At 34.2% G+C, this 16,383-nt stretch overlaps 2 protein-coding genes across 2 annotated transcripts; both read right to left on the bottom strand.

The window, feature by feature from the left end:
- Window positions 1-2,879: 2,879 nt before the first annotated feature.
- On the bottom strand, window positions 2,880-8,420 carry LOC115708212 (histone-lysine N-methyltransferase ASHH1). Its single transcript, XM_030636427.2, has 11 exons — window positions 8,088-8,420; window positions 7,226-7,290; window positions 6,726-6,882; window positions 5,977-6,063; window positions 5,614-5,698; window positions 5,435-5,528; window positions 5,082-5,280; window positions 4,508-4,542; window positions 3,692-4,151; window positions 3,305-3,581; window positions 2,880-3,198 (listed from the first exon to the last, which is right to left on the bottom strand). Exons 1-10 carry the CDS (start codon window positions 8,088-8,090, stop codon window positions 3,312-3,314), a joined length of 1,455 nt encoding a protein of 484 aa, XP_030492287.2. The 5' UTR covers window positions 8,091-8,420; the 3' UTR covers window positions 2,880-3,198; window positions 3,305-3,311.
- Window positions 8,421-8,471: 51 nt separating this feature from the next.
- Window positions 8,472-10,224, bottom strand: LOC133032219 (uncharacterized). The gene is made up of 3 exons (XM_061106093.1): window positions 9,984-10,224; window positions 9,618-9,895; window positions 8,472-9,296 (listed from the first exon to the last, which is right to left on the bottom strand). The coding sequence occupies exons 1-3, from the start codon at window positions 10,222-10,224 to the stop codon at window positions 8,472-8,474; spliced, it is 1,344 nt and encodes a 447-aa protein (XP_060962076.1).
- Window positions 10,225-16,383: the final 6,159 nt, after the last annotated feature.

Here is a 16,383-nt window from a genome sequence, read left to right as displayed (position 1 = left end):
TTAGAATTGAATTAGGAATAGTAATAGTATAAATACAAAACTATACAAAAAATCGGAAGTTAATTCCATGAAAAAGCATGAGAAATCGAACAAAAACGAAAAAATTGTTAACTGTACGGACAGTTTTCGCGATCGCAGGAAAATTTCAGCACAGCTCCGATTTTTTCGAATCTTCAAAAAATCATAACTAATTCAAATAAAATCGAAATTGAGTTCTGTAAAAGGCTAACTTGCTTAATTTTTTCCATACTATCCAATAAAAATAATTCCAGAAACAAAATCGCAATTATTTTTCACGAAAATTTACAAACATCAATCAATCATCAAATAACACTCAATACAACATGATACCATCCAAAGAACATACAAACAATCGTTTTAAAGTCCAAATTTCTTGCAAGTAAATCAATTACCATGGCTCTGATACCAGTTGTTGGAAATTATTTTACCAGGATCTTAGATCTACTCACAAGTATGTTTATTAACATCCTAAATAAGAACTTTCTAAAACGATAAATTAAACACATATAAAGTTTAGGAAACCTTACATTGGGTGCAGCGGAATAATATGACTCCTTCCGTTCAGATATCTAGCCCTTGATTCCTTTCTGTAGCAGAGCATTATCAATATCTGAACCTGGATCTCTTTCTCTGAATCTTTGATGCTGAAACTCCTTCTGCTGAATGTCTTTCTTCACGATCTTCCTCACTATGATTGAGGTATCACTTGATGTGTGTCGGCACTACTCTAATCACTAAGGATTTCGAAATTATCAAGGAAAAATAGAGAGAGAGAGAGTGGCGGCTAGAGAAGAGAGAGGAGGCTCAGGTTTTTCTGATTCAGAAAGTCTATTTTTCCTGAAGCCTTCACTATCTATTTATAGCATTCCACTAGGGTTAGATTTGAATTATATGGCATTAAAATAATGAAAAAATCAACTTAAAATACACACAAAGGTGGCCGGCCATATACTTAGTGGATTGGGCCTTGCTTTTTGCAATTTTGTAATTTTAACACCTTTTGTATCTGATTTTCTCGAAAATGCCAATTTCCTAATTCAACCATTTAAATGTCAATTCTAACTATTTAATAACTATAAATAATTATTAAATAATATTGTCATTTATCATATTTATTAATTGAACCATACAAAGTATCATAATTAACAAATATGCCCCTATAAACTCTTTCTTTACAATTTCGCCCTTACTTAGTGAAAATTTCACAAATAGACATAGTCTAATTTGAGAATTATAATTGATTAATCAAAACCAATTACATGAGTCTTACAAGCAATATTATCTCAACTAGTGGGGGGACCATGGGTCTATATAACCGAGCTTCCAATAAGTAGATCAAGAATTTAGCACTAAAATTCACTAACTTATTAATTCTTCGTTGAATCCACGCATAGAACTTAGAATTGCACTCTCAGTATATAGAATGCTCTATATGTTCCACCATATAGACACATCATTAGTTATCCATTGTTATAATCCTAATTTGATCAATTATCCTCTATATGAATGATCTACACAGTAAAGGGATTAAATTACCGTAACACCCTACTATGTATTTTATCCTTAAAACACTTGACCCCGTATAAATGATATTTCAGCTTATGTGAAATGAGATCTCCACCATTTATTTTCGTTTGGTCAAGCTCGAAGGTGATCATCCTTTGCTTACTATTCGCCAGATAGAAGCTATAGATTCCATGTTTATGCTAGCGCTCCCACTCAATTGCACTACCGTGTTCCCAAAAAGTGCGTATCACCTTGACCTAAAAGTAGGCTTAACTAACAAATCAAAGAACACGAATAACCTTTCAAGATTGAGCCTAATCATAACAGGATTAAGAACATTTGATCTAGGATCAACTAGGCGATATTGACTTGAATAGATTTTACGGTAAGTTTAATAAATCTAAGTCAAAGTTCAATATCGGTCCCTTCCGATGCATACTCCATGCATCCAACCTGAGCTTTACTTTAACCAATGCTCTGGAAAGAACATAGCACTTCTCCAAATGCAAGTAAACTCTATTGTAGATTATCATATCAATAAAACCCTGTGTCTGATAAATCTAGGAAAACTTTATTCACATAGTCATGTTTACTTTCCAATGTGTTGACGGCACAATAAACAGGATCAAGTATGTGAAAAGGGTTTCAGATGAATTTATACATTATGTACATATAATCATGAAATAAATCATGTGAACCATGCAACATTAAATGTTATTTCTGATCTATATTAATAAGTAAATCTGATTATATTGAAATAAGTTTTATTTAGGGCATAAAACCCAACAGTTTGTTGGTAAGATGTATGATGTTCAATTTCAATATTAATTAACAATTAATTGAGTAATTCATGCAAATTATTTATGATATTAAATTTTTACATTTTATCAATTTAAGACTTCCTAATAAAAAAAAATTATGTTAGAAAAAAATTATTTAAACCAAAAATGTTCAATTATTTATGTCGAAAGAAAAATCAAATGCAGACATTACTATCCATATAAGATAAATATATCTACAAAAACACAGAATATCTCTTACATTTTTTTATACAAAAATATACACTAGGTCAGGAGAATATATATGAATATACACACATTAGTTTACCTTATTTTTAATTCCATATATCATGTTTATTGAGTATTTTTGTATTTTTTTTGTTTTTATTTCAATATGAATTTTGTATATCTTTAAACAAATATTTGTTACATCAATCTAAAAGAATTTCTCCAATATTATCAACCTTGGTCTATCTCTTCTTTGACCTTTCCATACACCACTAACCTATTCTAGATCATGTTTGTTCCATTCCATGAAATGCTTTCTAATAAAGAAAAAGTTAAGAAGGCAAAGAAGAAATGAAAAATACTACATAATTTTTCCAAGGCATAGAAGCACATACATATATGCCCTTTGTTTTAACAAATGGTATTTTATTTCCTAGGAGTTGGACATGAAAAATTAGATGCTCATCAAATTAAGCATACATCCCAAATTAGGGTTGTCACTCATGATCCAAATTGTTTTGGTAAGAATTCCAAACTAGAAGATACATGAATGAGAAGAGCTTTCGCTTCAGTCATGCCCGAACATACTTGGACTCTTGTCACAAGTAGATTTTCTCGTCGAACTCCATTTATTGTTGATGTGCATGGTGAATTGCATAGTTGACTATCCGAGAGAAAGAATTCCCGACAAGCAGTTAAAGATCACTATGTTAATGTGTGTCATAAAAAAATTGCTATCGAAGTGTTATATTACAGAGCAATATGAGTACCTGTTCATCAATTTGTCAAGTACTTTGTTTCGCCCTGATCATCAGCCTCGGTTGGTTTTGCTTCGCCATTGGCTTTTTGAGGCGTGGTCACGAAATGTTTTACCACTGAAAAATGAAGGTCAAAGTCTGCCCTCGATTTCATGCAGGAAGCTTCTATCCACTTCTCAGCTACAGTGGTAGCTACACTTTCTTGGTGGTCCCTTTCATGTTCTTCGATGGCAGGTCGTATCTCATCGTATAAAGTTTTAAGATGGGAGGTAGCACAATTTTTCACTTCCTGTCAACCAAATAAGAAACTCAAGTACTCTGACATAAAAAATAAACTTCCAGCATAACTTAGCCTTAGATTGAATTAATAATAAGAAAGTAGTGAAAATTTACGAATACCTCGAATTTCAATACTTCCTCTTGTGCTTCCTTAGTTGGCAAAAGTAAAGCAACCAACTTCATATCTACTTCCTTCTGTGCTGCTTTTTTCAACTTCCCATTAGCATACCGCTTTGACTTTTTCTTTGCCATAGACTTTGGTCCAACCTGATACTTTCGAGTTGTGCTATTACTTGTACTGTGAGATGTCGCTGCATGTTTTTGTGAAGGTGTGTGTTGAGCATCTTGGGAGTATAGTTTACTCTCTGCATTCGCTTCATCAGTTTTAAATTCATCGATATCCATCCCCTCCATTGGCACTGAATCAAGGGACTGAACAACAAGAGAAGTTGACAAGAACTGGTGCTCAGATGCCGCATTAGCACCATCCACATTATATTCAGAATTTGCAAAGTTATAAAGCTTAGACGAAGGCTCATCCTCGGCAGAATCATACAGAGGAATTTTCTCAACTGAGTATCTGCAAACAAAAAACACTGTTACAAACTATACAAATATGGCACACAAAAGAATCTCCAGTTCAATGTATAAACTATCAGTACTATCGAATAGGATTGTGACAGTATCTCCATAACAAAGATATAGCATCTTTACATGTCAGTTTGGAATTCAAAAACCTTTTTCTCAAACTTTAGGTTGTCACTCAAAACTCTGACACCATTTTCTTATTAAAAAAATTAACCAAATGGAGCGAGATAGAGACACCTGTAGACACATTCAACATACCAAAGGCTCAATAGTACACAATAATCGGGTGACTCATTGAAAATAATGAAAACCTTATTTTAGAAAAACATCAAGCATGGAAAAACATACCTATCATCATCATCTTCCCATAGGTATGTATCCTCCTGTTATACACCACAAGAAAACAGAATATCAGGGCAAAAACTGGGAAAGCAATAATGATTATTCTACAAGATATTATATCCGCGAGTTCCTAATCGAAATAAGTAGACCAGAAAATGCTGCTTGATATCAGAAAGCTAGTTAAATAGCATGAATGGAAATATCACAGTGTGTTGATGCAGCAACAATAGATTTTTTTTTTTTTCTGAAGGACAGCAACAATAGATTACACAGGGCAAGTTTTTACTTTCTTTCAAGATTTAAAGAGAAAAAGAAACAAGTATGAAGAAATAAATTAAAGAACAATAAACTTAACAGCTACAAGCAACCTTTCCAACAATAGTATTAACCTAATATAAGCACTAATAAATTTCTTGGAAATTAGAAAACCCACTTGAATAAACTGCAAATAAACGATAAAATAAAAATCTTAATTCTTTTTCCCAAATCTTATTTTAATCAGACAAAACCAGAATATTGCTAGTGGAGCCTCCTCCCTCAAAATTGAGAATCGCGAATTTCTTAACTTTCCAAAGATTACCTGAAAACCACGAGACTTTGCCCCAAGAAATCCCGAGCAGCTAGCTGCACCACATTGGCATCGAACTTTGGCACCGCCATACCATTCAAAATTGTAGTTGTATGCCAGTTCAATTCCAATAGGGATATCTTGCTTTGCAAATATTCCAACCCTTACTTCCCCCAAGACATTCCACTTCCTCGTCTCACAGTTAGGTTGGCTGAAAATGTAACCGAAAGAAAAGGAAAAAACAACAAAATATTGGCAAGATCAAGTTTGTGGGATAAGATATAGTACAAAAGAGAGTAAATCAATTTTTCAATTCCCCTATCAATATTTATTTTTTCGACTAACGTTCTGTTGAAATGGCTCACCATGAGTGATTTATAAATCTCGCGTGGCTACCCTTCCTGGTGGCGTCAATAGATTCAGAGGCATCAAGAGATATTATAAATGCATCCCTAACACCTGCATCAAAGCCACACATAATGGCGAAACGATTAGTTTTGATAAAAGATAATGTAAGAACATAGATTGCTACTTTAACAGAAACCTTGAGTTTCATAAGCTTGTGATCTTTTTTTGGCTTCTTTCCATGATATCACTTCTCCACAATACTCAATTATGAATTGTCCTGCCTGCAGTACGAAATAAGAAAGAGGAGTTTGATTAATCAACCACATCTTTAATCAATTAAATGCTATAATTAAAGAGAGAGAGAGAGAGAGAGAGAGAGAGAGAGAGAGAGAGAGAGAGAGAGAGAGAGAGAGAGAGAGAGAGAGAGAGAGAGAGAGAGAGAGAGAGAGAGAGAGAGAGAGAGAGAGAGAGGAGTTTTCGTTATTGCTCCTTATTTCATTTAAAAATATTGAAGGAAAAAATTACTAATTTTTAAAAAAAGTAAATTGTAAAACTTTACCTTTATATCTTCATCTGCTAAAAGGCCCCAGCCACGATTTTCTGTTTTGAACAACTTTGTCTTAGCATATTCACATTTTTGAAATTTCTGCTCACAGTTCAATGAAGAGACATCCAATATAGAAGAACAAAAGAAATAAGGTATCAGTTCCACAACATAAATGGAGAACTAAGGGTTAAAACTCTTCAATCCATACAGTGGATATAAGGGCTTGTTTGGCATAGACCCTTAAAAATTAATTTGTGTTTGAAAACATAAAATTATTCTTTGTAACCAAGTAGGGATTGTCGACATTGTTCTTCGATAATAGGTTTTTAAAAACAACTTAAAGAAAACAGAGAATTCTGATAACAATAAAAAGTAAAATAAAAAATAGGCCTGGTTTCTTATTTATTTTGATAGCAATAAAGCCCCGCAAATAAACAGTGACTTTACTTGTTTATTTTTGACAAACTTTTAGTTGCTAAAACAGGAACATTAACACCTATCAGAACAAAAAAAATAGATTAGGCAAAGCATTTCGGCATAAAAAGTTTAGAAAGTAGTGTAAGTATTAAACATTTCCAATGAAACTTGTGATGATTCGTGATAGCAAAGTAAATATGTTTTTTGCTATCGTGCCACAAAATTGATTACAAACACGAAGAAAAATAAAATAAACATAATAGATGCATCCACATGCACACAGGAAGGAAAAGAGTATGAGCATGTGTACACCACATGAAAACATGTCTGAAAGAGATATCTACCTGATTCATACAATAGTCACCACAAGGGCAAAAGTCAGGAGTGCATTCTGTGCTGGTATGTACATTCAAGCAACTCTCCCCACAAGCACTCTCAGGATCATCTCCATCATACTTGCATTCACATATAGCAATATCCTCCTCCTTTTGCTTCCTATGTCTGAAAAAAATGTAGAAGGAAAAATGGCAACAAGAAAAAGGGGGTGTTCATAACTTTTATCATTTATTTGTAATATTATTTTTGTTTTTCTTGTTTTTGGGATTTTTTAGCTCCTGTTTTTTAGTGGGTGGTCCTACTCACTTTTTTCTTGTATTTTCCTTCTCATTGATACAAGTCTAAGGTTCCAACTAAAAGCACTTGAACAATTGGTCTATACTAAAAATTGATAGATGTAAGTATGATAAGCATTTTACTTGGTGAGGAGAACATATGTTAGAATGTTTTATGTACCCAAGCCAACATTTTAGAAAGAAAGAATAAAAGAGAGACAAAAAAGCCTTACTTTCGATGTAAAAAATCATTTTGTTGAATGTGTATGTACTGTGGACGTTCTTCTGCCGGTTGAGCCTGCAAGCAGAATAATGATCATATGAATTAAAAAAAAAAGAGCTACTTTCAGGACACATCTTAAGTATGCACATATAATTCAAATTCAGAACAATAAATTTTCGAAAAGCAACATAGAACTGCATAAGAAAAATTGAACTGGTCTATGACCACACAAATAATTTAAACTAACGAAATTGTATGTAGGAAAAGAGCAACTGAACACAATTTTTGAAACCAAACATACACTAAAGTGAAAGTCAAGACACCCAAAATTTAACATCATCAAATAACTAGACAAACCAGTTTCCCTTATTAGATTTACGTATTGTTGTGTAAAGTAATTGAACTTTAATTATAAGAAAAACAATGCACAAAACACATGGCAACTACCTATTATATATAAACTGTTAACATTTTCATGCTCCTCCTACCAACAAACAACATTTTCATTTCTCAGCTAAACTAGAATTTACTCTGACCAAATATCAGCCACCAAAAACCAAATATACCCAAGCTCATCACACAGATACAACCTAATCATTTTCAGAAAATAATTAATTATTTGATAAAAAAACTTTACAAGAAACTTTCAGCAGACGCATCTTACAAGAGTTTCCCGGATCTAACACCATCACCACCAACATTACCACTAATATCTACTCTCATCACAATGTTAACAATTTTTTTTCAATCTCACTAGTCTCCATTGTCATCTATGTCCAGAAAATGTGACTATTACAATAACACAGTATATAGCTTAGTTAAATCTTGAAATTTCAAACAGGTTTTTCGATATAAAATATGAAGAGATTTACCATTTCAAAAATTGATACGAAGCAAATGTGAATTGAGCTGGAGCAGTGCCTAGAAACTCTTGAATGCGGCAATCTCACGAAAATTGATTGCTGTAAACTCCATTAAAGCTTCAAAAATTTTGAAGAAGAGGAAGAAGAACCCTTCTGCTTTGGCCCCCTTTGTCCTCAACTTCAAAATCAAAGGAAAAAAAAAATATGCAGAAGAACCCTTCTGGAAAAAGTTAAACGACAACAGACATGAAAAACGACAATAACGACAGTACTGTATAATAAAAGGACATAAACGACAGTAAGGTATAGAAACGACACAACTTTTTTTTTGACATAAAACGACACTTAACTTTTTTTTTTTTTGAAAATGAAATATCAACTTCATTGAAATGATTAGCATTCAGAATACATGAGGGAAGATAGCTCATCCCAAGCATTATGCTCAAAAATGCTACGACCAGAGAGAAAGCGAGAGTGCCTTGCAACAACATGGGCAACTCGGTTTGCTGATCGTCTAATAAAACAAATCCTAACATTATTGAGAGAGGAAAATAAAAGCTGACAGTCATGAATAATCAACCCAAAGATAGAATTCAAGGTATAATTACTACGAATGCCTTGTACAGTAAGCATACTATCCGTCTCAATTTCCACATCAGACCAATTCTTACTCTTTATCCAACTCAGAGCTTCTTTGACTCCCATCGCTTCAACAACTTCCGCATCATAGACTCCGCCAAAGTACCTTGTTTGAGCCTCAATGAGACTGCCAGAGCTGTCTCGGGCGACAATCCCAAACCCATAAGAGTTATCCTGAGGAAAGAGTGCAGCATCTACATTTATCTTGATTTTATTTGCTTCGGGTTTAGTCCAACGCTCAGCTCCATCTCCTTCATTCTCGAAGAATAAAGAAGATAGTGTGGTGTTATCTTGAGCGTTACGCCAATGATCAAGAGTTATTTGTGCAGATGCAATGACTTCAGATCGTGAGGATGTTTTACTTTTCCAAACAACAAGGTTACGAGCCTTCCAAATTGCCCAAATCGAGCACAAATACCGCCCGTGAAGCTTTCTCATCATCAAGAGCCAAAGGTACTTTCTCAAACCAACCACCAAAAGATAAAGGATGAAGCGTATCATAAGTGATACCAAGGGTATGCCAACATGCCATAGCAAAAGGACAGGTGAGGAGAGCGTGAATAATAGTCTCAAATATTGCTTACACACGTATGTGTGGCAGAAATGTTGACATGTTTAGTTACTAATTGAAGACAGGTAGGAAGACAATCAGTAATTGCACGCCATAACAAATTCTTAACCTTGGGTGGGATCTTCAAATGCCACAGCTTGCGCCAAAATCCAGAATTGTCAGCGCCAGAGTGATCGGGTTTAGTTTTGCAAAGAAATGGTAGTGATTTGGCGTAAAAAGACCCAAGACGTTCTCCCCGACCAAGACCAAAAATCAAGCATCAACATTTGGAGACAACTAAGGCCAAGAATTAGACTAGCATCTCGGTTATTGAATAGATCATTAATAACCTCATAATCCCAAATCCGAGCCTCAGGAGAGAAAAGAGAACTCACAGTGTTGTTCAAAAGAGCGGGATGAGTTGAAGTTACAAGTCTATGTTCATTGTCAGGCAGCCAAGGTGAAGAGAGAATGCTAGTAGTTTCCCCATTTCCAATAATACGAACAGCCCCGTACCGAACCACACTTTGAGCAGCCCAAATGCTGCGCCAGACAAAACTGGGATTATTTCCCAAGTCGGCCGAAAGATAGTCACTTGTAGGAAAATACTTTGCTTTGAATATTCGGCCTACCAAAGGAGTCGTTTACACAAAAGTCTCCATCCCGTTTAGCAAGCATGGCGATATTAAAATCATGAAGATGCCGAAATCCCATACCGCCTTCTAACTTGGGTTTTGCCATCCGATCCCAAGACATCCATATAATACCACGACCTTTACTTGCAGACGTTTTCCACCAAAAACTTGCCATAAGCTTCTCAATATCCTCACAGATGCCAAGAGGTATTAAGAAGACACTCATAGCATAAGTGGGCAAGGATTGGATCACAGTTTTCAGAAGGATTTCCTTGCCGGCTCTAGATAGAAATTTACCATCCCAACTGTTAACCCGAGCCATAACCTTATTCTTTAAGAATCCAAGAATAGAGTTTTTATTCCGGCCGATAATGTTAGGCAACCCGAGATAGAGACTACCTTCTGTCGCTTCAATCATCCCAAGCATAGAACAAATACTAGAACGAGACTGAGCAAAGGATGTTTTGGGTCCGAAAAAGACAAGACTTAGAAAAGTTTACTTGTTGTCCAGAAGCTGGTTGGAACATATTGAGAAGAGTATTGATACTCATAGCAAAGATCCCGGAAAGGGGCTCGGCAAAAAAGATAACTGTCGTCTGCAAAGAGCATATGAGTTATGGCAGGGGCCCCACGAGCCACCTTACATCCTTGAAGAGCTCTTGCTTGCTTTCAAATCGATTGATAAGCGCCGTAAGACCTTCAGCACACATGATGAAAAGATATGTGGATAGAGGATCACCTTGTCGAATTCCACGTGAAGGAGTAATAGGACCAATAACATGCCCACCATGGATGACATTATAGCTGACCGAAGAAATACAAGACATAACAAGGTCGATCCACTTCGAATGAAAGCCCATACTAGTCATAACAGCACGAAGATAATTCCATTCAACCCGGTCGTAAGCCTTACTCATATCGAGTTTAAGCGCCATGAACCCCTTCTTGCCTTTTGTTTTTCGTTTCAAATAGTGCATCACCTCAAAGGCTATCATCACATTATCAGAAATAAGTCTACCAGGAATGAAAGCACTTTGGTTCACCGAAATGATCTGATCAATAATAACTCTCATACGGTTGGCAAGAACTTTAGAAAGCACTTTATAAAGCACATTACAAAGGGCACCTACGCATATCACTCATAGAAATAAAGTTCTTCTTCTTGGGGATCAAAACAAGATTTGTAGCATTCAAAGCCATTAGGAATCACACCGAGCCAAAGAAATCGCAACTATATGGACAATATCCGACCAACAACATCCCAAGAGCTTCGGTAGAAACCAGGGCCCATACCATCAGGACCAGGTGCCTTATCAGGGTGCATTTGAAAGAGGGCATGTCTGACTTCATCAGAGGAAATAGGCTGCATCAGTAAATTATTATGATCTTCATCAATACAACGCCTAATGTCGTTAGCAACAATGTCTTGGAAAGTACCATTAGCAGTAAACAAATCATCAAAATAATCAGTAAACGACACTTAACTTTAACAATAAATAAATAACATTAAATTAAACGTGTTAAACGACGGTCATACTGAAAAACGACCGAAAGTGATAGTAAACTGTAAATATGGCATCAAACTACAATAATAAGACACTTAAAAGCGGATATCATTTGGCTACAACGGAAATTTCGTCATCTTTAGGTACAAACTACATTTACAATTGAAGATTTTACATTTTGCATGAAGAGGATTTCATGAAACGTTACTTACTTTGGTAGGTTTATATGATAGACACGTGACTTCGTACCTAAATTGCTCTTTTTATGGGCATTTTGAAACTTCAAATAGTCATGTAATATTCTGACGTGAAGGAGTCCAAAAAGTTTGACAGTTATTGGAATTTGAGTTATTAGAATAATTTTAATATAGTAATAAATTAAATATTTTATTTGATTTTCCTTCAAAAAAATATTTTATTTGATTTGATTTATAAAATATAATTAATTATTTACTAATTAATTAAAATATTATAATTATGGTCAGAGAAGATTAGGGTAGGAGTAAGGAGAAGAGAAACTTTAGCATATGCAAAAGTGTAATGAATATAGTCAATGCAATGTTTCATATTATCCAGTTTATTATTGTGTACCTTATCATTTTAGATCCGCTAGATAGTGTCAATAACAATCGATGCATAAAGAAAATTTTTATCTACATTACTGCCCTGGGATTTTATACTACAGAGGAATTTCACCTAGTCCCACATGTGAATGTCAGTGCCATAGACAGGTGATAAACTCCATGGAGACGCTCCGCCACAAATGAAAAGCCAAATTACAAGAGAGGAAGAGGTGCTCCATAGATTCCTTCTCAGACCCACAAATATGACACATTGCATCATCAGTATGGAATTAAGCACAACCCGAATAGGGAGGGCGTTGGAAAGGATGCACCACCAAAGAATCTTATGACGCTCTTAGATTTTGCTATTCCAAAGCTTGGTCCAAAGGGAAGGGGCAACCTCACAGTGAGGAGTTCTTTGCAAAGCTTAAATAAGGTAAGTTGATTTGCACGAGAAATGCCCATTGCTTTCTTTTATCCAGATCCACTTATCTCTACCCTGTCCAGAAAGTCTTCCCCCTTTCAAGATGGTAGTAATAGTTTATTTGTCAAATAGAAAATTCAACTTATGAGCATCCTAATCAGCACTCACAGTTAGAAGATTTGCCACTTTACTTAACCCAAACTCAAGTGACCCATTAAGTTTCAAGGAAAAATCTCTGCCATGAGACACCCAGGGATCATCCAAAAACTAGTATCCTTCCCATCTGCCACCATTTTGCAAAACCAAGAATCAAAGTCTTTGTACTTGTAATTAGGGAAATCCTTCCCCTTCAGATACTTAGCTTGCAAAATTTGACAACATAACGACTGGTTTCCAATTAATAAGTTCCACCCCCACTTAGCCCGGAAGGCCTGATTCATCTCTCTAGTTTTCTAAAAACTAAGACCCCCACAGGATTTGGGGAGGCACATCATATCCCAAGCCTTGAGGTGAAGTCCATGGTTTCTTTTTTCAAACCCCCATCAGAAGTCATGGGACATGCCATCAATCTTAGCCCCAAGACGATTCGATAGTTTAGTAGTTTGCATAGCATACATAGGCATAGAAAAGGCCCACATATCTAATTAGGGTAGCACGCCCAACCTTCGAAAGTAATTTAGCTTTCCAACCTTGGAGCTTAGAGGTGAGATGATCCAAAATGAAGTTAAAATCTACATCATTTTGCCTAGATCTGAATAAGGGGAGACCTAAGTATTTAATATTGCCTTTTGGGTTACCAATCCCTAAAGCATCTTTGATCCCTCTTTTCATCCCATCAGAAGTATTATTACTGAAAAAGATTGATGTTTTGAGTTTATTAACCTGTTGTCCAAACCAAGAACAAAAATTCTCAATGCATTGCGAATAGCTTTTTGCCTCCTCCAAAGAAGCTCTTCCAACAAGAATTAAATCATTTACTAAGAAGATATGCGAGAGAATCGAACCCCCTAGACATAGTTTAATGCCTTGAATTTCACCCTTCCCCGGGGCTTCCTCTAAAATCCTTGACAAAATTTTCGTAGCCCAAATAAATAGGTAAGGGGAAAATGGAGGTATATTGGTAGATGAGTTGATTAATTCATGCAATTAGTTTAGAAAATCATCATTTCATTTGATCCAATTAGACTTCAAAATCTAATCCAATTCAATTCAAATACTAATTAAATTGGATGGGTTTTTTCAATTGGATATACACACCTGATTTTTAATATTAACTTAAAATATGAAGAAAAATACGTAAAAATTAAATATCACTCTTTATTTAAGTTTAATACTCTATAAAAATATCATTGATACAAGTGTAGTGCAACTAAAAGTTTAAAATAACTAAAACAACAACATTACTAAATTATAAAATATAACAAAACATCATGAAAATAAATATACAAAACAACCAAATATCACAAATTCAACACAAAAAAATCCAGTTTAAATATAATTAAAATATGTATATTTTATTATACATAAATAAGTATAGATATGTTTTTAATATATATAAATGTAATTAGATTAGATCGGTTTTTAATTAAATTTTGAGAATGACATCTAATAATCGATCCAATCCAATTAGAATCTAACTTTTAACATTCGATCCAATCCAATTATAATTGGACATTTAACTTTTTATAATTGAATTGGATTGGATTGATACAGTTCAATTGGATTGGACATACAAGGCAACTATAGTATGTGTATAACCAAATTCAAATTTTCACCATACAAGACCTATTTTAATTAGGAATGTCAAACACATACATAAATTACACATTTTTTAGGGTAATTTGCGGCTAAACTCCCTAAACTTTGAAGTTTGGCACGGTCAAATTCTTAGACTGGAAAAATTATGGCTGAACTCTCAACTCCACAATCGTTATGCTCTGTACTCTTTCCGTCCACTTTGGTCTGTTAAGTGCCAAAGTGGACTCCCACGGTATACACAAGTGTACACGTAGTAAATTTTCATTGGTCCACGTAATATTAATACTATAAATATTAAAAAAATTAAAATATTTTAAAAATTAAAAAAAAAAAAATCTTTTTTTCCCTCTTTTTCTTTTCTTTCCTTTTCTTTCATTTCCTATTTTTTCTTCCTCTTTCTTTTTCTTGGACCCTAACTCTATCAGCCCCCTCTTCTCTTCTCTTTCCACGATGCCTCCTCTTGGCTTGGTGCAGAGCCGAAATTGGCTTCGATTTAGCTTTGAGTACAACTGTGGCCGGTGGGGATAGGATGGAAATGTCTACGTCATTCGACGGTGATGAGTTCCAAAGCCTATAGTCTAGATTGGGGTCTCGTCGGAGCATGTTAGGCCCTCGACTCTAGCTACGAACCACTACGATTTGGGGACTCTTCTTGATTTGTCTCAGCCACCACTTTCTTCTCTCTCTCTCTCTCTCTCTCTCTCTCTCTCTCTCTAAATGTTGTTTTCCATTGGGTTCCATAAAAATAGGGTTTTGGCTTTTGGGTCTAATGAATTCAAAAAAATGAGACAGAAGAAGAAGAAGATGATAGGTGTTTTGCCATTACATGTATTTTGTATTTTGTTGAGATTAAAGAAAAGAAAAGAAAAATGAGAAAGAGTGAGGAAGAGGGAGCTCGGGAGGGCGATTTTTTGAGTTTATGGGGCCGGAGCTCGTAGTAGATTTTCTGGGTTTATGGGGCCGAAGCTTGAGGAAGAGGGGATATTTTTTGGGTTTATGGATTTTATGGGTTGACGAAGAAGAAGAAGAAAGAAGAAGAAAAAGGGAAAACAAAAAAAAAAAAAAAAAAAAAAGAAGAAGAAGAAGAAAAGAAACAAGAAAAAAAAATAATTATTTTAGAAAAATTATTTGTTTTTTTATGATTTTTAAAAATTTAAAATATTTTAAAATATTTTTTTAATATTTATATTATTAATATTAGGTGGATCAATAAAAATTTACCGCGTGTACACTTGTGTACACTGTGATAGTCTATTTTAGCACTCAACTGACTAAAATGGACGAAAGGAGTACAAAGCAAAACGATTGTGAAGGTTAGAGAATTTATCTATAATTTTTTCAATTTAAAAGTTTAACTGTGGCAAACTTTAAAGTTCAGAAAGTTTAGCATCAAATTACTCTTTTTTTTTTAATATTTATTGTCATAGATAGTTTTATGTGAGAACACATCACTTTTAATTGGTAAAATTAATTACACATTTTAAGTTAAAAGTGTGTATAATTTGAGTGTATGTAACAATCATTGTAGCATTTTCAAAAATTAGTATTCTACGGAATAATATTTCAGACTCATACGCTAAATAAAAAAATAATAATAATACAAATTTTTAGCAGTTAAATTCTATCAATTATCGTTTCATTTGTACTTAATACTCTAATTTTAAATTTTAACGATAAAATTCTCGAAACTATGGTTATGCTTTCTTAGTTTATTTTCTTTGAGAGAGAGGGAGAGATATGCCTTAGAAGACACTACAATCCAATAAGCAATAAACTCACAAAATGGACCTATAACTAAAAATATCATTCATAATTGGCCTCAGCCAAAATATATTTAGTGAACTACTAAAGCAATAGAGAAAGCTAACATCATAAAAACCATTACAAGAACTAATAGTATCTTATAGGACATGACCAAAAGATGAATAAAAGGAACAATGAGATTCAAAATGAATTTTATAAAACCCAAATACCGTGACTTCATCATATAATAATCACACTATTACATTACGTAACAAAATAAATAAAGCACAATATTTCTATACTTGATAAATAGATAAAATGGACAACAACAAAGCTCAAGAATAATTATATTGATCTTTCAATACGTTTTAGTTCTTTGGAGACTTGAATCATTAGTGGTCTATCTTCTCTAATAGCTTCAATACATCTCAAGCCCAATTTGAGAAAATCTTCAAGTTGTTGCACTTGCTCTTCCCTAACATTTTCTA

Source organism: Cannabis sativa, chromosome X (genome assembly GCF_029168945.1).
Source record: "Cannabis sativa cultivar Pink pepper isolate KNU-18-1 chromosome X, ASM2916894v1, whole genome shotgun sequence".
NCBI classification, from domain to species: domain Eukaryota; kingdom Viridiplantae; phylum Streptophyta; class Magnoliopsida; order Rosales; family Cannabaceae; genus Cannabis; species Cannabis sativa.
Note: the sequence above shows the minus strand (reverse complement) of the source record. Positions and strands in the feature narration are given on the sequence as shown.